Below are 26122 nucleotides of genomic sequence, written 5' to 3' on the forward strand. Positions count from 1 at the left end.
GTTTGCACTTCATACGCCTTCCACTAGATGTCAACAGTCAGTAGAACGTGGAATGAAGCTTATGCTGTGTTGTGGGACCGGATGGGAGGGGAATGAGTCAGTGGTCTGGCAGATTGCCAGTTCTTGGTCACGCGCTTTCCTCATTATATCGTCTTGCGTTCCATTACTTATAGAGAATGAAAATAATTCTCCGGTTGGAACCTTATTGGATATAAATGATAACAACATCCTGAAGATTGATTCTCTACTTACTTTGACCAGTTTATTCGACCTGGAATATAACTTTTAGAAGTTTTCGTCCGACGTTTGCCTGCATCTGCGCGAGCGTTTGGACACGTGCACTACACATGCTAGCAAAATTAGCTAATTGGACATAAGTAGTGGACATTATTGAACAAAACAACAATTTATTGTGGAACTAGGATTCCTGGCACTGCATTCTGATGAAGATAATCAAAGGTAAGGGAATATTTATGATGTAATTCCGTATTTCTGTTGACTCCAACATGGCGGAGAAATGTTGTTACTATCTGACCGCCGTCTCAGATTATTGCATGGTGTGCTTTTTACGTAAAGTTTTTTTTAAATCTGACAAAGCGGTTGCATTAGAAACAAGTGTATCTTTAATTAAATGTAAAACATGTATCTTTCATCAAAGTTTATGATGAGTATTTCTGTTATTTGACGTGGCTCTCTGTAATTACTCTGGATATTTTGGAGGCATTTCTGAACATGGCGCCAATGTAAACCGAGATTTGTGGATATAAATATGCACATTATCGAACAAAACATAAATGTATTGTGTAACATGATGTCATATGAGTGTCATCTGATGAAGATGTTCAAAGGTTAGTGATTCATTTTATCTCTATTTCTGGTTTTTGATACTACTATCTTTTGCTGGGAAAATGGCTGTGTTTTTCTGTGGCTATGTACTGAGCTAACATAAATGTTTGGTGTGCTTTCCCCATAAATCCTTTTTGAAATCAGACATGTTGGCTGGATTCACATGTGTAGCTTTAATTTTGTGTCTTTCATGTGTGATTTCATGAAAGATTGATTTTTATAGTAATATATTTGAATTTGGCGCGCTACATTTTTTCTGGATTTTGGCCAAGTGGGACTCCACCGTCCCACCTATCCTAGAGAGTTAAGAGAGTTAAGACAGAAAACAGGACGCACTAACAGCTCGATAGATTATATAAGGCTACTATAGCCTATATGCGAGTCAAGAGAAAAATAACACACTTCAATTGCATTTGCTGACTTTATCCCAATATTTGCCATCCAGTTTATCATAACAAAAGGTGAGTTTTCAGTTCTCTTCTCTTTTCTAAGACAAGGGCTGTTTCCTCATCTCCTCACTCCACTCCCTCCTTTAAATCAATGTACTGTTTTCTAGGAAACAGTTTTTTGGGGGGGGGGGGGTTGGACTCATTACATTTCTGTGATGTCGGACCGAGCCTGGGCTCAGGCTTCAGCTCACCGGGCATGGGTAAAACCGGCCTCAAATATTCAGACCCGATGAGAACTCTAGGTTGGACAAGCCTAAATGACAGCTATTGTTGTCATTCGGGGTCAATGTATGCAAGAGGGGTGCGACTTCAAGCGATGTGACTTCTGATTGCTAGTTATTTTTTCCCTATGCTTCAGTCATGCCCTTCGCCACTCCTGGACAGGCTGTGCACGCACACGGACGTCCGGCACATGCAGCAAATGTTTTCCTTTAACATTAGAATGTAACATTGAGTAGGATCCATTTTCTCTAGCTGAGTCAGAGTGACCTGATGACTCAGATGAGCCCAGCAGCGAACACACAAGGCCGAGATCCATTACTATACAAGCTGAACCCACAAGCACACATACACACACCTCGGAGCAGGTTGTGGGTGTTGGTGTCCCCGGTGAAGAGGTCGGCTGCCTCGGCCAGCAGTTCGTCAAGGTCATCCATCCGTTTGTACGTCTGCAGGGCCGCCATTATTCGCTGGAAATTTACCTGACTCAGCGACCTTTTCATTTCCGCCAGGAACGACTTGGCTTTTCCCGCTTTGCCCTCCTCTGACACATCAGGAGACAGGGGGATTTTCTATGGGACGTGGGAGATATATGGTGTGTTAGTGTGTCATACATCTTAGTGTGTCTAGCCATGAGAGATGCAAGGGTATTTCACTGTGTTCATTTGGTTGGTGAATGGAATGATACCTATTATTCTAAGTTATTTGAACAACGCTGTGGGGAGATGTGCCTGTAAGGCATTTACGCTGAAGCACATATAAAACTGTCACAAGAAATTATGAGTTAGCGTGTGATAACTGTATGCCCCCCAAAACTATAGAAGCCCCTATACAGTGCCTTCGGAAAGTATTCAGACACCTTGACTTTTCCACTTTGTTATGTTATTGCTTTATTCTCAAATAAAATTGCCTTTATGGTATAGTGGCCAGGCGGAGCCACTCCTCAGTAAAAAGGCACATGACAGCCCGCTTGGAGTTTGCCAAAAGGCACCGAAAGACTCTCAGACCATGAGAAACAAGATTCTCTGGCTGATGAAACCAAGATTGAACTCTTTGACCTTAATGCCAAGCGTCACATCTTAAGGAAACCTGGCACCATCCCTACAGTGAACAATGGTGGTGGCAGCATCATGCTGTGGGGATGTTTTTCAACGGCAGGGACTGGGAGGCTAGTCAGGATTGAAGCAAAGATGAACGGAGCAAAGTACAGAGAGAACCTTGATGAAACCCTGCTCCAGAGCACTCAGGACCTCACACTGGGGCAAAGGTCCATCTTCCAACAGGACAGGGAACCTAAGCACACAGCTAAGACGATGCAGGAGTGGCTTCGGGACAAGTCTCTGAATATCCTTGAGTGTCTAAGCCAGAGCCCGGACTTGAACCTGATTGAATATCTCTGGAGAGACCTGAAAATAGTTGTGCAGCAACAATCCCCATCCAACCTGACAGAGCTTGAGAGGATCTGCAGAGAAGAATGGGAGAAACTCCACAAATACAAGTGTGCCAAGCTTGTAATGTCATGCCCAATGTGACTCGAGGCTGTAATTGCTGCTTCAACAAAGTACTGAGTAAAGGGTCTGAATACTTATGTAAATGTGATTGTTTTTTTGTTGTTGTATAAATTAGCAGAAATGCCAACTTGTTTTTGCATTATGGGGCAATGCGTGTAGATTGTTTATTATTATAATAAATAAAAATGTTTTAGAATAATCCTGTAACCTAACAAAATGTGGAAAAAGTCAAGGGGTCTGAATACTTTCCGAAGGCACTGTACCTCTGTCTCTCCCTCCACTCGTACAGTTCCACTCCATAACATATACATGACATTTGAGTGAGAGCTGTTTAAGGGGGCCTAAACGAGGTGGAAGGAAGATTGCTTGGAATTGTACGAGGTCATCACCGGGGAGTTTACTGTGGAAAACATTCAAAACGAGGGGACAAAAGAGAACGCCAAATCTACTCCATACTTTGCAGTCCCTCCAGGATTTAGAAATTCTGAGGTGTCACACAATTTTAACCAATCACCTTACTTTACTGCATAAGAAAACTGAACAAAAATAAAACATAACATGCCACAATTTCAAAGATTTGACTGAGTTACAGATAAGGAAATCCGCCCATTGAAATAAATGAAATCTATGGATTTCACATGACTGGGAATACAAATATGCATCTGTTAGTCACAGACACCTTAAAACAAAAAAAAGTATGGGCGTGGATCAGAAAACCAGTCAGTATCTGGTGTGACCACCACGTGCCTCATTCAGCGTGACTCATCTCCTTGGCATAGAGTTGATCAGGCTGTTGATTGTGGTCTGTGGAATGTTGTCCCACTCCTCTTCAATGGCTGTGCGAAGTTGCTGGATATTTGTGGAGACTGGAACATGCTGTCGTACAAGTCAATCCAGAGCATTGCAACCATGCTCAATGGGTGACATGTCTGGTGAGTATGCAGGCCATGGAAGAACTAGCAGCTTCCAGGAATAGTGTACAGATCCTTGCGGCATGGGGCTGTGCATTATCATGCTGAAACATGATGTGATGGCGGCGGATGAATGGCACGACAATGTGCCTCAGGTCTCGATCTCGTTACGGTATCTCTGTGCATTCAAATAGCCATCGATAAAATACAATTGTGTTTGTTGTCCGTAGCTTATGCCTGCCCATACCATAACCCCCCCTCCACCGTGGTGCACTCTGTTCACGTTGACATCAGCAAACTGCTCGCCCACACGAAGCCATACACGTGGTGCGGTTTTAAGGCCGTTTGGACTTACGGTCAAATTCTCTAAAACGATGTTGCAGGCGTTTTATGGTAGAGAAATTAACATAAAACATTCTCTGGCAACAGCTCTGGTGAACATTCCTGCAGTCAGCATGTCAATTGCATGCTCCCTCAGACATCTGTAGCATTGTGTTGTGTGAGAACTGCACATTTTAGAGTGGCCTTTTATTGTCCCCAGCACAAGGTGCACATGTGTAATGATCATGCTGTTTAATCAGCTTCTTGATATGCCACACCTGTCAGGTGGATGTATTATCTTGTCAAACAAAGTAGCTCACAAAAACAGGGATCTTATATTTCAGCTCATGAAGCATGGGATCAACACTTTACATGTTGCGTTTATATTTTTTTCAGTGTAGTTCAATCAAGCCTGTGTTGACAAACTTACCCCTCCGTCAGCGCATTTGTGACAAATTTGTTTTATGTCAATAGTTGTGTCATTGGTGTTAAATAATTAATTACTAAGATACAGGGGCCTTGAGCATTACCTCCAATAGCAAACTATTACAGTAGGAGGGGTCTATATTAAAGAATAATCCTTTTAGTATGTAAAATATGAGGATTCCATTGCTCATGTAGTGTGTCTAAATACAAAGTGTCATTGGTGTTACTTAATTTAAATGAAGGCTAATTACATTGTGAACAAAATTATTAATCATATCACTTTAGTAAATGTTCTTTTAAAGGGTTAATAATCATTAATTTTATGCATCTGTGGCCTCCATTTAAGAAAATCTTCAATGACCTAAAATGTGTCATTGGTGTTACTACTCCTATTGGTGGCACAATGTTATCACAATGGTACAAATAATTTTGAATAGTAAGATCTAACCAAATTACATTTAAAAATCCAGAAAAATAAGTAAATTATTTCCCAAATGCTTTGCCCAAATCAATGCCACCGCAATTCAAAGAACCACCATACTATAACACAGAATTGATTCACCATAGTGTGAAATAAACCTACAACTTAACGTAAAACTTAAATTAAACGCTTAGACTTTTAATAGTTGGGCATCGGCACACATTTCAGCAAATAACTGTACGTTTCAAATAACTGCTTGGTCTAAATGAATTGTTTACAAGATTACCATGGACACCGCTCTGGTCATAATTTATTTATTTTATTATGTCATTGTTGCTAGCCATTGCGCCACCAAAAAGAAAACATCAAATTCAAGCTAGCAGTGATCAAACTCCGGGTGTGGCGTAAGATGATCAGGGTGAACGCAAAGGAGATCTACGACACTGAGTGACAATGGGGCGTCTGACTTCGCTGCTAGTACAGGCTGGCTTGACAAATTCCTTAAGTGTATTGAGTTCTCAGTCAGACGGCACACTACTGTTGGAAAGAGACGCCTGGCTCAAATAGAAGCTTGACGCTAATAAGCACCGATTGTGTTCAGTGACTGAAGCAAATAAACGCCCAGGCTATTAATTTAAGTTTTACGGTAGTATATTTGATAAAACTATCTGGACAAAATTAAACTATACATTTTTCATAGTCCATACTGTGACCTGAATTTCTCTTGAAAACCTACTATTTAGCCAATTTTATCAATTTGAATGTGTCTCAATGAGTTTTCTTCACAGATTCAAAACTTATATTGCGTCACAAGTTAATTTCTACAACATGACAGTGCCATTTCATTGTACCTAGGTAATATTAATACAAACCATGAGGATGTTCACGGTTGGCCAAACAGACAAGACTCAACAATAGGTATGCACAGCACGATTTTCCATGAGTCAGTATCACACACAGAAACCTCCGTGCCAGAATAAATAATGGAACTCCCGTTCAATGTATTTTGTTCCACAAACCCCAGCCAACGCATCCTTGTGCCAATGATGATAGGGATCAACAACGCGGGTGACACATAAACAATGGAGTGAGAGGCTCTTGTGACTGTGGTATGAAGACAGTGTGTTGGAGCTGGGGGTAGGTCTTAGCATTAGCCTTATAGGGTATTTCTAAAATAATTGTTTGTGCCATCATTCCTCTGTGACCAAGCCGCTACGAGTTGGGGGAAGCGTGAGGATGAGTTACACATAGGCCTCAAACTTAGTGCGCTATAGAGCTTTTAACAGCAGTTGTGTTTAGACATGCAGCATTTCACATACCCGTTTTTGGACCACTTTGATTTTTCGTTTTCCACCACGCAATTCGTCATCCACGCGCTTGTCGTACTGAAGAGACAGCGTGGATATGCGATTAGCCTAAACAGAATGGAACCATTATCAGACAATGTTGTTAGCATCATCAGCAGTTATATTCAGTACTACATTTATACTAAAAAAACAAACACTTTTGCTTAAAAAAATAATAATAATACTTTAGGACATTTGATATTTCAGGAACATATTGAGTGAAAGAGCAGACGGGATATGTTCCCCCCCCCTCAACTCAAAGATATCATATGGTTACGTTATAATCTCCATACTACACCACTTTGAATACATGCCCCATACTTTGGCTCATTCTAAGTCGCATGCTAAGATATTTGAAGGAACAAAGTCTATAGTGCATAACTGACTAACTTCAAAAGTAGTGTTACCACATCCAATAACTAGCCTAAGCTTGCAGGTATCTACTATTATAGGTATCTTTATTTCCTAACTTACTAAACATGTGTATTGAGACAACCACCGCCTCCACATGGCTTTTGGGAACTGGAACCGGAGAGCGTTTTGTTCAGAACATAAACACACATCCTTTGTTCGTTTGCTCAGCGTTAAGTGGGAAATGGCATTTAGAAAAAAAGAGTAAACAATTGGCCATTATAAAAGGTGCTCAACCACTGGTGGTGAATCTGTCATCCGAAGGGTAATATAAGCCCTGTAGTTAAATGTGTGACCTTTTGATTGTGCTGACACAAAATGACTGTATGGCTTTACAAAATCTTAGTGAGCGGATTACTGGAAACTGTATGTAGAGCTTAGCAAGCGCCACGTACTTGCTAGCGATAAGGGAAACAATAGCATTATGTTTCATTTTCATTGATTACAAGTATGAAATGATATTTGATTAAATCAGTTTGATTTAATAATGTTAATTTTAACTAATAAATCAATGAAAAACAGTATAAGTATTTTGTAGAGGGGGGTAACAGAAATAGATAGAGCTTATATTACCATTGAAATATTATCTAATAAAGTACACAATTCCTGACATTTAATCCGAGTAAAAGTTACCTGTCTTGGGTCAGTTAGGATCACCACTTTATTTTAAGAATGTGAAATGTCAGAATAATAGTAGAGAGAATTATTTATTTCAGGTGTGATTTCTTTCATCACATTCCCAGTAGGTCAGAAATGTACATACACTCAATTAGTATTTGGTAGCATTGCCTTTAAATTGTTTAACTTGGGTCAAACATTTCCGGTAGCCTTCCACCACCTTCCCACAATAAGTTGGGTGAATTTTGGCCCATTCCTCCTGACAGAGCTGGTGTTACTGAGTCAGGTTGTAGGGCAATTTGCTCGCACACACTTTTTCAGTTCTGCCGATTTTCTACAGGAGTGAGGTCAGGGCTTTATGATGGCCACTCCAATACCTTGACTTTGTTGCCCTTAAGCCATTTTGCCACAACTGTGGAAGTACGCTTGGGGTCATTGTCCATTTGGAAGACCCATTTGCGACCAAGCTTTAACTTCTTGACTGATGTCTTGAGATGTTGCTTCAATATACCAACATAGCATCATGAGGTAGGAAAATTATCTATTTGTGAAGTGCACCAGTCCCTCCTGCAGCAAAGCATCACCACAACATGATGCTTCCACCCCCATGCTTCACGGTTGGGATGCTGTTCTTCGGCTTCCAAGCCTCCCCCTTTTCCCTCCTAACATAACAATGGTCATTATGGCCAAACAGTTCTATTTTTGTTTCATCAGACCAGAGGATATTTCTCCAAAAAGTATGATCTTTGTCCCCATGTGCAGTTGCAAAACGTAGTCTGGCTGTTTTATGGCGGTTTTGGAGGAGTGGCTTCTACCTTGCTGAGCGGCCTTTCAGGTTATGTCGATATAGGACTCGTTTTACTGTGGATATAGATACTTTTGTACCCGTTTCCTCCAGCATCTTCACAAGGTCCTTTGCTGTTGTTCTTGGAATGATTTGCACTTTTCGCACCAGAGAACATTCATCTCTAGGAGACAGAATGCATCTCCTTCCTGTGCGGTACGACGGCCTCGTGGTCCCATGGTGTTTATACTTGCCTACTATTGTTTGTACAGATGAACGTGGTACCTTCAGGCGTTTGGAAATTGCTCCCAAGGATGAACCAGACTTGTGGAGGTCTTTTTTCTGAGGTCTTGGGAAAATCAAAAGAAATTAGCCATGATGTCAAGCAAAGAGGCACGGAGTTTGAAGGTAGGCCTTGAAATACATCCACAGGTACACCTCCAATTGACTCAAATTATGTAAATTAGCCTATCAGAAGCTTCTAAAGCTATGACATCATTTTATGGAATTTTCCAAGCTGTTTAAAAGGCACAGTCAACTTAGTGTATAAACACTTCTGACCCACTGGAATTGTGATACAGTGAATTACAGGTGAAATAATCTGTCTGTAAACAATTGTTCGAAAAATGACTTGTGTCATGCACAAAGTAGAGGTACCAACCGACTTGCCAAAACTATAGTTGAACAAAAAAATTGTGGAGTGGTTGAAAAACAAGTCTGTCTGTAATAATCTGTCTGTAAACAATAATCTGTCTGTAAACAATTGTTAGAAAAATTACTTGTGTCATGCACAAAGTAGAGGTCCTAACCGACTTGCCAAAACTATAGTTGGTTAACAAAAACATTGTGGAGTGGTTGAAAAACAAGTTAATGACTCCAACCTAAGTGTATGTAAACTTCTGACTTCAACTGTATGCTAGCTCATATTTAGTCAACTAAAACACGTTTTTTTCTCAATGCTGTGGGTTCCTAGCGTTTACCAATCAGTCTCCTTATTTCATCACTTAAGGACCGTTTCCCTAAGTGAGTACAGGACTCAGCTTGATCTGGTAAAACGAAATTGGCAGTTGCATCAAAGCAGTGAAACATGCATTTCTCCTTCTGCATCAGTTTAACTAGACATGTTCAGTAAAACATTCGTTGATATTATTTTGAAGGACCACCATCCTCCAACTCATCTGTTCAGACAGAGGTTTCTGTAGTAAAGCCAAGTGTACCCTCTCCTCGCCCCCTAGGGCCTCGTCTTCATCTCCATAGCGGCTGTCGCTATGCTCCAGGGCGTCCAGCAGGCCGGCCGGCCTCCTTCGGCTCGCCTCCATCTCAGTTTCGTACTCGATGCACAGCCTAGCCATGCCGTTCCCCTCACTGCCGCCATGCTCATCTGAGAACAGAAACAGGAGACAGGTGATGAGACAAGTGATAAGAGGTGATGAGACGAGTCACTTCCAGACCCATAAACATGACCAGACCTGTGGCAAATGGTTCAGGTCTCTCCTGAAAAATAGATTTTGTATCATCTCAACAAGACTAACCTGGTTAAAAAAAGACTTTCATATATTACAGCTGCGATTTATTTAGTTTGCCCACCCAGTACAATAGAACCAATAGAATAGTCACAACAGTGCAAACGTCAAATTAAAATCACATTTTATTTTTCACATACGCCGAATACAACAGGTCAAATCAAAATCAAATCAAATTTTATTTGTCACATACACATGGTTAGCAGATGTTAATGCGAGAGTAGCGAAATGCTTGTTCTTCTCGTTCCGACCATGCAGTAAAATCTAACAAGTAATCTAACAACTTCACAACAACTACCTTACACACACACAAGTGTAAAGGAATGAATAAGAATATGTACATACAAATATATATGGATGAGCAATGGCCGAACGGCATAGGCAAGATGCAGTAGATGGTATAGAGTACAGTATATACATATGAGATGAGTAGTGTATGGTATGTAAACATGATATAAAGTGGCATAATTTAAAGTGACTAGTGATACATTTATTACATCCAATTTTTAATTATTAAAGTGGCTAGAGATTAAGTCAGTATGTTGGCAGCAGCCACTCAATGTTAGTGATGGCTGTTTAACAGTCTGATGGCCTTGAGATAGAAGCTGTTTTTCAGTCTCTCGGTCCCAGCTTTGATGCACCTGTACTGACCTCGCCTTCTGGATGATAGCGGGGTGAACAGGCAGTGGCTCGGGTGGTTGTTGTCCTTGATGATTTTTTTGGCCTTCCTGTGACATCGGGTGGTGTAGGTGTCCTGGAGAGCAGGTAGTTTGCCCCCGGTGATGTGTTGTGCAGACCTCACTACCCTCTGGAGAGCCTTACGGTTGTGGGCGGAGCAGTTGCCGTACCAGGCGGCGATACAGCCCGACAGGATGCTCTCAATTGTGCATCTGTAAAAGTTTGAGAGTGTTTTTGGTGACAAGCCAAATTTCTTCAGCCTCCTGAGGTTGGTTCTTCACCACGCTGTCTGTGTGGGTGGACCATTTCAGTTTGTCCGTGATGTGTATGCCGAGGAACTTAAAACTTCCCACCTTCTCCACTGCTGTCCCACCGATGTGGATAGGGGGGTGCTCCCTCTGCTGTTTCCTGAAGTCCACGATCATCTCCTTTGTTTTGTTGACGTTGAGTGTGAGGTTATTTTCCTGACACCACACTCCGAGGGCCCTCACCTCCTCCCTGTAGGCCGTCACGTCGTTGTCGGTAATCAAGCCTACCACTGTAGTGTCGTCTGCAAACTTGATGATTGAGTTGGAGGCGTGCATGGCCACGCAGTCATGGGTGAACAGGGAGTACAGGAGAAGGCTTAGAACGCAACCTTGTGGGGCCCCAGTGTTGAGGATCAGCGGGGTGGAGATGTTGTTTCCTACCCTCACCACCTGGGGGCGGCCCGTCAGGAAGTCCAGGACCCAGTTGCACAGGGCGGGGTCGAGACCCAGGGTCTCAAGCTTAATGACGAGTTTGGAGGGTACTATGGTGTTAAATGCTGAGCTGTAGTCAATGAACAGCATTCTTACAATGGTATTCCTCCTTTCCAGATGGGTTAGGGCAGTGTGCAGTGTGATTGCGTCGTCTGTGGACCTATTGGGGTGGTAAGCAAATTGGAGTGGGTCTAGGGTGTCAGGTAGGGTGGAGGTGATATGATCCTTGACTAGTCTCTCAAAGCACTTCATGATGACGGAGGTGAGTGCTACGGGGCGAAAGTCATTTAGCTCAGTTACCTTAGCTTTCTAAGTTGGCTGCGGTGAAGGAGAGTCGGCAGGTTTCTGGTAGCGGGCCGTGTCGTTGGCACTGTATTGTCCTCAAAGCGAGCAAAGAAGTTGTTTAGTTTGTCTGGGAGCAGGACATCGTCGTCCACGACGGGGCTGGTTTTCTGTGTGTAGTCCGTGATTGACTGTAGACCCTGCCACATACCTTTCGTGTCTGAGCCGTTGAATTGTGACTCTGCTTTCTCTCTATACTGACGCTTAGCTTGTTTGATTGCCTTGTGGAGGGAATAGCTACACGGTTTGTATTTGGTCATGTTTCTGGTCGACTTGCCCTGATTAAAAGCAGTGGTTCGTGCTTTCAGTTCTGCACGAATGCTGCCATCAATCCTCGGTTTCTGGTTGGGGAAGGTTTTAATAGTTGCTGTGGGTACAACATCACCGATGCACTTGGTAATAAACTCGCTCACCGAATCAGCGTATTCATCAATGTTATTGTCCGACGCTATGCGGAACATATCCCAGTCCACGTGATCGAAGCAATCTTGAAGCATGGAATCAGATTGGCCGGACCAGCGTTGAACAGACCTGAGCACGGGCGTTTCCTGTTTTAGTTTCTGTCTATAGGCTGGGAGCAACAAAATGGAGTAGTGGTCAGATTTTCCGAAAGGAGGGTGGGGCAGGGCTTTGTATGCATAGCAGAAGTTAGAGTAACATGGGTCCAGGATTTTTCCCGCCCGGGTAGTGCATTCGATATGCTGATATAATTTTGAGTCTAGTTTTCAGATTAGCCTTGTTAAAATCCCCAGCTACAATGAATGCAGCCTCAGGATATGTGGTTTCCAGTTTACATAGAGTCCAATGAAGTTCATTCAGGGCCATCGATGTGTCTGCTTGGGGGGGATATATACGGCTTTGATTATAATCGAAGAGAATTCTCTTGGTAGATAATGCGGTCGACATTTGATTGTAAGGAATTCTAGGTCAGGTGAGCAAAAGGACTTGAGTTCCTGTATGTTGTTATGATCACACCACGTCTCGTTAATCATAAGGCATACCCCCCCGCCCTTCTTCTTACCAGAGAGATGTTTGTTTCTGTTGGTGCGATGCTTGAAGAAACCAGGTGGCTGTACCCACTCCAATAGCGTGTCTTGAGTGAGCCACATTTCCGTGAAACAAAGAACGTTACAATCTCTGATGTCTCTCTGGAAGGCAACCCTTGCTCGGATTTCGTCTACCTTGTTGTCAAGAGACTGGACGTTGGCGAGTAGTAAACTCGGGAGCGGTGCGCGATGTGCCCATCTACGGAGCCTGACCAGAAGACCGCTTCTTCTGCGGCGCCGTTGTTTTGGGTCGCCGGCTGGGATCCGATCCATTGTCCTGGGTGGTGGACCAAACAGAGGATCCACTTCGGGAAAGTCGTATTCCTAGTCGTAATGTTGGTAAGTTGATGTTGCTCTTATATCCAATAGTTCCTCCCGGCTGTATGTAATAAAACTTAAGATTTCCTGGGGTAACAATGTAAGAAATAAGAAGAAGAAACAAAATACTGCATAGTTTTCTGAGAACGCGAAGCGAGGCGGCCATCTATGTCAGCGCCGGATATTATATGTAGACCTTAGCGTGAAATGCTTACTTACAAGCTATTAACCAACAATGCAGTTCAAGAAATAGAGTTAAGAAAAAAATATTTACTAAATAAACGAAAGAAAAAAATCAAAATAACACAAAATAATAACGAGGCTATATAAAGGGGGTACCAGTACCGAGTCAACGTGCAGGGGTACAGGTTAGTTGTGGTAATTTGTACATGTAAGAAGGGATAAAGTGACTACATGGACAAATTACCACGACTAACCTGTACCCCCGCCGGAGGAAGCGATAAGTCAAGTGCATCTCAAATAGTATTTAATAGGTATTTAACGCAGATCTGCACATGAGAGAACTGATGAGAAGCAAAAGCCTAAGGAGACATATTGTTATGCAACTAAAACGTTCACTCAAACCATGCTTGGTGCCACTGCATGTGCGGTGTAGATACTCACTCAGCCGTCGTCTCTTCAGACTGGGCACGTGGGAGTCCAGTACTTTGGCCTTCTGGGCGAAACCTCCCTTGGTGGAGCCTTCGGAGGAGTGGCAGGGTCCGGCGCTGACACACTGGGCATCTGCCGAGTGTACCGCCCCACCACAGCTCCCCTTTGTAGGCTTCTTCTCTGGAGGAGGCCTCTGGGACATTGGAACAGTCAAAGAGTTCAGAGGTCAAGATTAAGGTCAGAATTCAACAAAAATTGTGTCCCACGTCTGCAGTGAAACAACATAACCAAATGGAGGAATATAACAGTTTCATCCCCAGTTCTGCAACTCTGAATCACCCATTGACACTACCCACAGTGTCATCGAGGGAGATAGACTCCCTGTTCTGAGGAAAGGCTACATGTAGGCTTCAGTTCTGATGAAAAATCTTGGTTACAGTTCTGAGGAGAGCTGTAGGCTACAGTTCTGAGGAAAGATGTACAGTTCCGGCCAAATGTATTGGCAACCTTGCACATTTTTTAAATAATTCCCTAATTCATATATATATATATATATATATATATATAAACATTGTTAAGTGGATTCTCAACATTGCAAAAACATTTTTGTTTTTGAAACTTTAAGTTTACAATTTTAATTTAGAAAAGAAGATTCAAGTAACATGGGGAGGTTTGATAATACTGTGGGGTTGCTTTTCCGCCAACACCGGAGGCCTTGAACATGTGCAAGGCATCATGAAATCAGCAGATTATCAAGGTGTTTGAGTTCACTATTCAATCAATTCAATCAATTTTATTTTATATAGCCCTTCGTACATCAGCTAATATCTCGAAGTGCTGTACAGACACCCAGCCTAAAACCCCAAACAGCTAGTAATGCAGGTGTAGAAGCACGGTGGCTAGGAAAAACTCCCTAGAAAGGCCAAAACCTAGGAAGAAACCTAGAGAGGAACCAGGCTATGAGGGGTGGCCAGTCCTCTTCTGGCTGTGCCGGGTGGAGATTATAACAGAACTATGCCAAGATGTTCAAAAAATTTCATAAGTGACAAGCATGGTCAAATAATAATCATGAATAATTTTCAGTTGGCTTTTCATAGCCGATCATCAAGAGTTGAAAAACAACAGGTCTGGGACAGGTGGCGGTTCCATAACCGCAGGCAGAACAGCTGAAACTGGAATAGCAGCAAGGCCAGGCGGACTGGGGACAGCAAGGAGTCACCACGGGCGGCAGTCCCGACGCATGGTCCTAGGGCCCAGGTCCTCCGAGAGAAAGAAAGAGAGAAGGAGAAAATTAGAGAGAGCCAAGATTTTCAAAATTTCCATAAATGACAAGCATGGTCAAATAATAATCAGGAATAAATCTCAGTTGGCTTTTCATAGCCGATCATTAAGAGTTGAAAACAGCAGGTCTGGGACAGGTAGGGGTTCCATGACCGCAGGCAGAACAGTTGAAACTGGGATAGCAGCAAGGCCAGGCGGACTGGGGACAGCAAGGAGTCACCACGGCCGGTAGTCCCGACGTATGGTCCTAGGGCTCAGGTCCTCCGAGAGAAAGAAAGAGAGAAGGAGAAAATTAGAGAGAGCCAAGATTTTCAAAATGTTCATAAATGACAAGCATGGTCAAATAATAATCAGGAATAAATCTCAGTTGGCTTTTCATAGCCGATCATTAAGAGTTGAAAACAGCAGGTCTGGGACAGGTAGGGGTTCCGTAACCACAGGCAGAACAGTTGAAACTGGAATAGCAGCAAGGCCAGGCGGACTGGGGACAGCAAGGTGTCATCATGCCCGGTAGTCCTGACGTATGGTCCTAGGGCTCAGGTTCTCAGAGAGAAAGAGAGAACGAGAGAATTAGAGAGAGCATACTTAAATTCACACAGGACACTGGATAAGACAGGAGAAGTACTCCAGGTAACCAACTGACCCTAGCCCCCCGACACAAACTACTGCAGCATAAATACTGGAGGCTGAGACAGGAGCGGTCAGGAGACACTGTGGCCCCATCCGAAGAAACCCCCGGACAGGGCCAAATAGGAAGGATATAACCCCACCCACTTTGCCAAAGCACAGCCCCCGCACCACTAGAGGGAAATCCTCAACCACCAACTTACAATCCTGAGACAAGGCCGAGTATAGCCCACAAAGGTCTCCACCACAGCACAAACCAAGGGGGGGCGCCAACCCAGACAGGAAGATCACGTCAGTAACTCAACCCACTCAAGTGACGCACCCCTCCTAGGGACGGCATGAAAGAGCACCAGCAAGCCAGTGACTCAGCCCCTGTAACAGGGTTAGAGGCAGAGAATCCCAGTGGAGAGAGGGGAACCGGCCTGGCAGAGACAGCAAGGGCGGTTCGTTGCTCCAGAGCCTTTCCGTTCACCTTCACACTCCTGGGCCAGGCTACACTCAATCATATGACCTACTGAAGAGATAAGTCTTCAGTAAAGACTTAAAGGTTGAGACCGAGTCTGCGTCTCTCACATGGGTAGGCAGACTGTTCCATAAAAATGGAGATCTATAGGAGAAAGCCCTGCCTCCCGCTATTTGCTTAGAAATTCTAGGGACAATTAGGAGGCCTGCGTCTTGTGACCGTAGCGTACGTATTGGTATGTACGGCAGGACCAACTCGGAAAGATAGGTAGGAGCAAGCCCATGTAACGCTTTATAGGTTAACAGTAAAACCTTGAAATCAGCCCTTGCCTTAACAGGAAGCCAGTGTAGGGAAGCTAGCACTGGAGTAATATGATCAAATTTCTTGGTTCTAGTCAGGATTCTAGCAGCCGTATTTAGCACTAACTGAAGTTTATTTAGTGCTTTATCCGGGTAGCCGGAAAGTAGAGCATTGCAGTAGTCTAACCTAGAAGTAACAAATGCATGGATTAATTTTTCTGCATCATTTTTGGACAGAAAATTTCTGATTTTTGCAATGTTACGTAGATGGAAAAAAGCTGTCCTTGAAACAGTCTTGATATGTTCGTCAAAAGAGAGATCAGGGTCAAGAGTAACGCCGAGGTCCTTCACAGTTTTATTTGAGACGACTTTACAACCATCAAGATGAATTGTCAGATTTAACAGAAGATCTCTTTGTTTCTTAGGACCTAGAACAAGCATCTCTGTTTTGTCCGAGTTTAAAAGTAGAAAGTTTTCAGCCATCCACTTCCTTATGTCTGAAACACAGGCTTCTAGCGAGGGCAATTTTGGGGCTTCACCATGTTTCATTGAAATGTACAGCTGTGTGTCATCCGCATAGCAGTGAAAGTTAACATTATGTTTTCGAATAACATCCCCAAGAGGTAAAATATATAGTGAAAACAATAGTGGTCCTAAAACGGAACCTTGAGGAACACCGAAATGTACAGTTGATTTGTCAGAGGACAGACCATTCACAGAGACAAACTGATATCTTTCCGACAGGTAAGATCTAAACCAGGCCAGAACTTGTCCGTGTAGACCAATTTGGGTTTCCAGTCTCTCCAAAAGAATGTGGTGATCGATGGTGTCAAAGGCAGCACTAAGGTCTAGTAGCACGAGGACAGATGCAGAGCCTCGGTCTGACGCCATTAAAAGGTCATTTACCACCTTCACAAGTGCAGTCTCAGTGCTATGATGGGGTCTAAAACCAGACTGAAGCATTTCGTATACATTATTTGTCTTCAGAAAGGCAGTGAGTTGCTGCGCAACAGCTTTTTCTAAAATCTTTGAGAGGAATGGAAGATTCGATATAGGCCGATAGTTTTTTATATTTTCCGGGTCAAGGTTTGGCTTTTTCAAGAGAGGCTTTATCACTGCCACTTTTAGTGAGTTTGGTACACATCCGGTGGATAGAGAGCTGTTTATTATGTTCAACATAGGAGGGCCAAGCACAGGAAGCAGCTCCTTCAGCAGTTTAGTAGGAATAGGATCCAGTATGCAGCTTGAAGGTTTAGAGGCCATGATTATTTTCATCATTGTGTCAAGAGATATAGTACTAAAACACTTAAGTGTCTCTCCCGATCCCAGGCCCTCGCAGAGCTGTGCAGATCCAGGACAGCTAAGCCCTGGAGGAATACGCAGATTCAAAGAGGAGTCCGTAATTTGCTTTCTAATGGTCATGATCTTTTCCTCAAAGAAGTTCATGAATTTATTACTGCTGAAGTGAAAGCCATCCTCTCTTGGGGAATGCTGCTTTTTAGTTAGTTTCGCAACAGTATCAAAAAGAAATTTTGGATTGTTCTTATTTTCCTCGATTAAGTTGGAAAAGTAGGATGAGCGAGCAGCAGTGAGGGCTCTTCGGTACTGCACGGTACTGTCTTTCCAAGCTAGTCGGAAGACTTCCAGTTTGGTGTGGCGCCATTTCCGTTCCAATTTCCTGGAAGCTTGCTTCAAAGCTCGGGTATTTTCTGTATACCAGGGAGCTAGTTTCTTATGACAAATGTTTTTCGTTTTTAGGGGTGCAACTGCATCTAGGGTATTGCGCAAGGTTAAATTGAGTTCCTCAGTTAGGTGGTTAACTGATTTTTGTCCTCTGACGTCCTTGGGTAGGCAGAAGGAGTCTGGAAGGGCATCAAGGAATTTTTGTGTTGTCTGAGAATTTATAGCACGACTTTTGATGCTCCTTGGTTGGGGTCTGAGCAGATTATTTGTTGCGATTGCAAACGTAATAAAATGGTGGTCCGATAGTCCAGGATTATGTGGAAAAACATTAAGATCTACAACATTTATTCCATGGGACAAAACTAGGTCCAGAGTATGACTGTGGCAGTGAGTAGGTCCAGAGACATGTTGGACAAAACCCACTGAGTCGATAATGGCTCCGAAAGACTTTTGGAGTGGGTCTGTGGACTTCTCCATGTGAATATTAAAATCACCAAAAATTAGAATATGATCTGCTATGACTACAAGGTCTGATAGGAATTCAGGAAACTCAGAGAGGAACGCTGTATATGGCCCAGGAGGCCTGTAAACAGTAGCTATAAAAAGTGATTGAGTAGGCTGCATAGATTTCATGACTAGAAGCTCAAAAGACGAAAACGCCATTTTTTTTTTTGTAAATTGAAATTTGCTATCGTAAATGTTAGCAACACCTCCGCCTTTGCGGGATGCACGGGGGATATGGTCACTAGTGTAACCAGGAGGTGAGGCCTCATTTAACACAGTAAATTCATCAGGCTTAAGCCATGTTTCAGTCAGGCCAATCACATCAAGATTATGATCAGTGATTAGTTCATTGACTATGACTGCCTTTGAAGTGAGGGATCTAACATTAAGTAACCCTATTTTGAGATGTGAGGTATCACGATCTCTTTCAATGATGGCAGGAATGGAGGAGGTCTTTATCCTAATAAGATTGCTAAGGCGAACACCGCCATGTTTAGTTTTGCCCAACCTAGGTCGAGGCACAGACACAGTCTCAATGGGTATGGCTGAGCTGACTACACTGACTGTGCTATTGGCAGACTCCACTAAGCTGGCAGGTTGGCTAACAGCCTGCTGCCTGGCCTGCACCCTATTTCATTGTGGGGCTAGAGGAGTTAGAGCCCTGTCTATGTTGGTAGATAAGATGAGAGCACCCCTCCAGCTAGGATGGAGTCCGTCACTCCTCAGCAGGTCAGGCTTGGTCCTGTTTGTGGGTGAGTCCCAGAAAGAGGGCCAATTATCTACAAATTCTATCTTTTGGGAGGGGCAGAAAACAGTTTTCAACCAGCGATTGAGTGCTGAGACTCTGCTGTAGAGCTCGTCACTCCCCCTAACTGGGAGGGGGCCAGAGACAATTACTCGATGCCGACACATCCACTATTCAACCCAGTGTCCAAAAGCGGGGCATCCCTTGAAGGTGGTGGGTCTTCCAGCAGGACAACGACCGCAAACACATCAAAAAGCACACAGGAATGGTTCAAGAATAGACACTGGACTGTTCTGGAGTGGCCAGCGTTTAGCCCAGATCTGAATCCCATGGAAAACCTATGGTGAGATCTGAAAACAGCAGTTTGTCAAATGCACCCCTCAAAAATTGCAGAATTGGAGCAGTTTGCAGCTGAAGAGTGGGCAAAACCACCAGTAGAAAGGTGCAGCAAGCTGATGGCTACGAAGAGCATATGTCAGCAGTTATCTTGGCAAAAGACCATGCAAACCAAGTATAAGCTCTTCTGTACTAATCATTTTGTCCATGCCATTTGTTTTTCTTTTCAGAACTTTTATTGTAAACTTCAGTTACCAAAAACTAAAATGGTTCAAATTGTGTGTGGAGACCAAAAGTTATTTTTCAATTTCAACAAATTTTTAGAAGAAATAAGGAATTATTTAAGAAAAGTGCAGGGTGCCAATACATTCGGCCAGAACTGTAGGCCAGGGGTTCCCAAACATGTTTGTTTCTGGGACCCCTTTTGAGATGGCAAATTCATCAGGAACCCCCTCATAATATCAGAACACAACTCCTCCTTTACAGCGCAATTTTTTTTTTGCATACAAGTATCTGCAGTTTAATGTTGCCCATGCTACGTCAATGGGTTGCGCAGTGCATTCTGGACGATTCTGGGACAAGGAGCGCTCTCCTCCAAAGAGTCTATTGGGCACTAGCTCAAAAACGTAACATTAGCACGAATTTCGTCAACAAGAAGTACATTACAAATCTTTGTTAATTATCTCGAGATGTGAGATAATTAACTTGTCATCTGTAATATGTTATAGCTTTGGAATCATGACATTACATACTTACAAGGGAAATAGGCACGTTTCTCGAAATATACACGGGACTTAAAGGGATTGTGTGATGATTAGCTTAGCAACCACATGACGCAGTATGACAGCGTGAACGCAATTGGTCCACAGTCTGCTGGGTGGGAGGTTATACAGTGCATTCGGAAAGTATTCAGACCCCTTGACTTATTCCACATTTTGTTACAGCCTTATCCTAAAATGAATTAAATAGTTTATTTCTGGGGAAGGGTACCAACACATTTCTGCAGCATTGAAAGTCCAAGAACACAGTGGCCTCCACCATTCTTAAATGGAAGAGGTTTGGAACCACCAAGACTCTTCCTAGAGCTGGCCACCCCGCCAAATGGGGCAATCGGGGGAGAAGGGCCTTGGTCAGGGAGGAGACCAAGAACCCAATGACCCCTCTGACAGACCTCCTCTGTGGAGAACAGGAGAACCTTCCAGAAGGACAACCATCTCCGCAGCACTCCATCAATCATACCGAGGCTCGAGGCTATAATCTTTGCCAAAGGTACTTCAACAAAGCACTGAGTAAAGGGTCTGAATACTTATGTAAATGTGATATCAGGTTTTTAATGTTAATACATGTGCAAAATTCCACAAAAGAAAAAACTGTCATTATGGGATATTGTGTGCAGATTGATGAGGGGAAAAAATAATTTAATCAATTTTAGAATAAGCCTGTAGTGACAAAATGTGGAGAAAGTCAAGGGGTCTAAATACTTTCCAAATGCACTGTACGTTCCTCCATTCATTGGATCCATATCTCCTTTCTATAATATATCTGGCAACGGCACCATGCAATGCACCCTGGACTAAAAAGGCAGACAAATAGGAACAATGTGCTAGACCCTCCGGTAAATTACACATTTCTTGAGGAAGGAATATCGCAAAAAGAGAGAAGACATCCTCCCGAGTTACAACGTCGGCCAGTACTGAAATCTAACATGTATGATAGAGGTTTTCGCGATCTAAAAGTCGTATTCCTATTCATTTCCAGTGTAATGAGAGCGACTATCACAGTGCTGCTGCTTGAACGCCAATAACTCAGATACACATGAAAACATGAAATGTTTCCAATCCTTTCCCCCCCCCCAACTGGATCATCGCAGCTAGGAAGCTGCTATCCGAGTGGCCACTCCTGGCTAACGTCTCTGTCCCGAAGCAAGAATCAATTAGCCTGGAGCTAGCCTTGCTAGGCCCATCAGCCACTCCTTGGGCTTCAATACCTATTTTGCCGACTGGCCTGGACCCCCACCGACCCATCACGACTGGACTACCGACGTGATTCGCCCGAGGGTGTCTCTCAACTGGCTCCTCCGTTGCAACGTCCCCTGACGTCCCGCCTATCCGTAAGCCTGCTAGCCGCGGCCCGCTAGCTGTCTAGAGCACATTGGACTGTTAGCTTAAGAGGCCCATCGGACAAATTCTTTGGCCACTATATCTATTTTGCCAATTGGCCTGGTTTGCCACACGGAGCCCTCCGTCTTCCGACGTAACAGCACGAGGGGGCCACAAAAGACTTTCTTCTGGAGTGCCAGGAGCCACTCACTGGACTCCTATGATCACTCTGCTACGCATGCCTCTCCCTAATGTCAATATGCCTTGTCCATTGCTGTTTTGGTTAGTAAATATTGCCTTATTTCACTGTAGAGCCTCTAGCTCTGCTCAATATGCCTTAGTTAACACTTTAGTTCCACCTCCCACACATGCGGTGACATCACCTGGTTTAAATTATATTCCTAGAGATAAAATCTCTTTCATCGTCACTCTATGCACAGGTTTACCCCCACTGTATTCACATCCTACCATACCCTTGACTGTATATTACACCTTGAATCCATTCCACTGTGCCCAGAAATCTGCTCCTTTTACTCTCTGTTCTGAACGTACTAGACATCCAGTTCTTTTAGCCTTTAGCCATACCCTTATCCTACTCCTCCTCTGGTGATGTCGAGGTTTATCCAGGCCCTGCAGTGCCTAGCTCCACTCCCATTCCCCAGGCGCTCTCATTTGTTGAGTTCTGTAACTGTAAAAGCCTTGGTTTCATGCATGTTAACATTAGAAGCCTCCTCCCTAAGTTTGTTTTATTCACTGCCCTAGCACACTCTGCCAACCCGGATGTCCTAGCCATGTCTGAATCCTGTCTTAGGAAGACCACCAAAAACTCTGAAATTTCCATCCCTAACTATAACATTTTCCAACAAGATAGAACTGCCAAAGGGGGTGGAGTTGCAATCTAATGCAGGGATAGCCTGCAGAGTTCTGTTTTACTATCCAGGTCTGTGCCCAAACAATTTGAGCCTCTACTTTTAAAAATCCACCTCTCCAGAAACAAGTCTCTTACCATTGCCGCTTGCTATAGACCATCATCTGCCCCCAGATGTGCCCTGGACACCATATGCGAATTGATTGCCCTCCATCTATCTTCAGAGTTAGTGCTGCTAGGTGACCTAAAATGGGACATGCTTAACACCCCGGCCATCCTACAATCTAAGATTGATGCTCTCAATCTCACACAAATTATCAATGAACCCACCAGGTACAACCCCAAATCCGTAAACACGGGCACCATCATAAATATCATCCTAACCAACCTGCCCTCCAAATACACCTCTGCTGTCTTCAACCAGGATCATTGCCTGCGTCCGTAATGGGTCTGCGGTCAAGTGACAACCCCTCATCACTGTCAAACACTCCCTAAAACCCTTCAGCGAGCAGGTCTTTCTAATCGACCTGGCCCGGGTATCCTGGAAGGATATTGACCTCATTCCGTCAGTAGAGGATGCCTGGTTGTTCTTTAAAAGTGCTTTCCTCACCATCTTAAATAAGCATGCCCCATTCAAAAAAATGTAGAACCAGAACCCCATTTCTCCTTCACCCAAATCCAGATAGCTGATGTTCTGAAAGAGCTGCAAAATCTGGACCCCTACAAATCAGCTGGGCTAGAAAATCTGGACCCTCTCTTCCTAAAATTATACGCAGAAATTGTTGCAACCCCCATTACTAGCTTGTTCAACCTCTCTTTCGTATCGTCAGATCCCCAAAGATTGGAAAGCTGCCGCGGTCATCCCCATCTTCGAAAGGGGGAGACACTCTAGACCCAAACTGCTACAGACCTATATCTATCTTACCCTGCCTTTATAAGGTCTTCCAAAGCCAAGTTAACAAACAGATCACCGACCATTTCGAATCCCACCGTACCTTCTCCGCTATGCAATCTGGTTTCCGAGCTGGTCACGGGTGCACTCCTCAGCCATGCTCAAGGTCCTAAACGATATCATAACCGCCATCGATAAGAGACAATTCATCGAGCTGGCCAAGGCTTTCGGCTCTGTCAATCACCATATTCTTATCGGCAGACTCAACAGCCTTGGTTTCTCAAATGAATGCCTAGCCTGGTTCACAAACTACTTCTCTGACAGAGTTCAGTGTGTCAAATCCTGTTGTCTGAACCTCTGGCAGTCTCTATGGGGGTGCCACAGGGTTCAATCCTCGGGTCAACTCTTCTCTGTATACATCAATGATGTCGCTCTCGCTGCTGGTGATTCTCTGATCCACCTCTACGCAGACGACACCATTCTGTATACTTCTGGCCCTTCTTTGGACACTTAACTAAACTCCAGACGAGCTTCAATGCCATACAACTCTCCTTCCGTGGCCTCCAACTGCTCTTAAATGCAAGCAAAACTAAATGCATGCTCTTCAACCGACCGCTGCCCACACCTACCCACCCGTCCAGCTATTCTGGACGGTTCGGACTTAGAATATGTGGACAACTAAAAATACCTAGGTGTCTGGTTAGACTGTAAACTCTCCTTCCAGACTCACATTAATCATCTCCAATCCAAAATGAAATCTAGAATCGGCTTCCTATTTCGCAACAAAGCATCCTTCACTCATGCTGCCAAACATACCCTAGTAAAACTGACGATCCTACCGATCCTTGACTTCGGCGATGTCATTTACAAAATAGCCTCCAACACTCTACTCAGCAAACTGGATGTAGTCTATCACAGTGCCATCCATTTTGTCACCAAAGCCCCATATACTACCCACCACTGCGACCTGTATGCTCTCGTTGACTGGCCCTCACTTCATATCCGTCGCCAAACCCACTGGCTCCAGGTCATCTATAAGTCTTCGCTAGGTAAAGCCCCGCCTTATCTCAGCTCAATGGTCACCATAGCAGCACCCACCCCGCAGCACACGCTCCAGCAGGTATATTTCACTGGTCACCCCTAAAGCCAATTCCTCCTTCGGGTGCCTTTCCTTCCAGTTCTCTGCTGCCAATGACTGGAACGAACTGCAAAAATCACTGAAGCTGGAAACTCATATCTCCCTCACTTGCTTTAAGCATCAGCTGTCAGAGCAGCTCACAGATCACTGCACCTGTACATAGCCCATCCAACTACCTCATCACCATATTGTTATTTATTTTGCTCCTTTGCACCCCAGTACCGCTACTTGCACAATCATCTTCTGCACATCTATCACCCCAGTGTTTAATTTGCCATACTGTAATAATTTCGCCACTATGGCCTATTTATTGCCTCACCCCCCTTATCCTACCTCATTTGCACACACTGTATATAGACTTTCTCTATTGTATTATTGACTGTATGTTTGTTTATTCCATGTGTAACCTGTGTTGTTGTTTGTGTCGCACTGCTTTGCTATATCTTGCCCAGGTCGCAGTTGTAAATGAGAACTTGTTCTCAACTAGCCTACCTGATTAAATAAAAGGTGAAATACTTTTTTTATTTTTTATGACCCAGGGCATTGATATAACATTACTCAGATGCACAAAAACAATAACATTCAAAATGGGTGAACCTTTCCTTTAAGGGTTATTATTACAGTACATTCCAAATGTATAATTTAATGGTTCTCTCTCAAGCAGTCAGAAAGTCACTCAAGATGTACTCTTCTGCTTGACCCACTTACATGTTTCTGTGCAACTCTGAAGAACTGCGCCACGTCACGGACCACATTTCCAAAGTTGTCGTAAGTGCGCACGTAGGGCCTTATCCATGAGGGTAGCTGGGCACGTGCGTCTGTGCTTTTGAACCTGGAGGAAATAGCCAACGGACACTATAGAGTTGCATGATAGGAAAAACTCGTAACACTATAACGTTCAGTAATAAATAATTTAAGGCATTTACAAACAGTTTGTTCACCATTTATAACTCATTACTACCACATTGGAAAAGGTTGGTAAGCTACTGCTTATTCTTTATCATTCATATGATTTAAGCCATTTTGACACCTTAAGAGTATCAGGTACTGCTGGAATGTCTACCAATGTCCATCTTTTGTGAGAAATTACACTGGTCACTCAAAACATTTATAAAGTATAGCCTAGATAGCCCTCACTTTATATTAGGAACCACAAAAACACTTAACTAATGATTAGTAAACAGTTTAAAAAAGGACCTATATTAAACATCTTATGAATTATTTATGAATAAAAGTTGTGAATAACTAGCTTACTAACATTTACAAATGGGAGAAATGGTGAGCAAACTTTAAATGCCTTATAATTGGTTTATTACTGACTGTTATTAGAAAGTGTTACCAAAACTGTGTAAGGGTCGGTCTGACGATACTGACAGAGACACTAGATCGAATAATCCACCCTTACAACAGAACAACGTAAACAGAAGTTCTATTCAGTGTCAATGTTGAATAGAGACAGACATGGTTGACTCTATTGAAAAAATAACTACTGTTGGATTCGGGGTAAACTTTGAACATTGATATACTAGAGACATGATAGATCAGAAGCAGAAGGATAAGGCATAAAGGAGTGTAAGAGACTAGTTTTTACATCAGAAGTTAAAGGGCATCTTTAGGAGACAGTGGCTGTGGAATGTGCTGGGTGGACGGGAGTAAGTCACGGGA

At 43.4% G+C, this 26122-nt stretch overlaps 1 protein-coding gene across 4 annotated transcripts in view; it reads right to left on the reverse strand.

Annotated features, from left to right (window-relative positions):
- The window catches only part of rtel1 (regulator of telomere elongation helicase 1), a 61899-nt gene that overhangs the window by 4672 nt on the left and 31105 nt on the right, over positions 1 to 26122 (reverse strand). For all 4 annotated transcript variants that reach the window (XM_071371631.1, XM_071371630.1, XM_071371629.1 and 1 more), the window contains 5 exons: positions 25166 to 25289; positions 13535 to 13715; positions 9481 to 9644; positions 6424 to 6519; positions 1873 to 2086 (listed from right to left, as the gene is read on the reverse strand). In XM_071371631.1, coding sequence (XP_071227732.1) covers positions 1873 to 2086; positions 6424 to 6519; positions 9481 to 9644; positions 13535 to 13715; positions 25166 to 25289 — 779 coding nt within the window. The remainder of the gene's footprint in view (positions 1 to 1872; positions 2087 to 6423; positions 6520 to 9480; positions 9645 to 13534; positions 13716 to 25165; positions 25290 to 26122) is intronic.

The sequence above is a fragment of the Salvelinus alpinus genome, chromosome 28 (genome assembly GCF_045679555.1).
Source record: "Salvelinus alpinus chromosome 28, SLU_Salpinus.1, whole genome shotgun sequence".
NCBI classification, from domain to species: domain Eukaryota; kingdom Metazoa; phylum Chordata; class Actinopteri; order Salmoniformes; family Salmonidae; genus Salvelinus; species Salvelinus alpinus.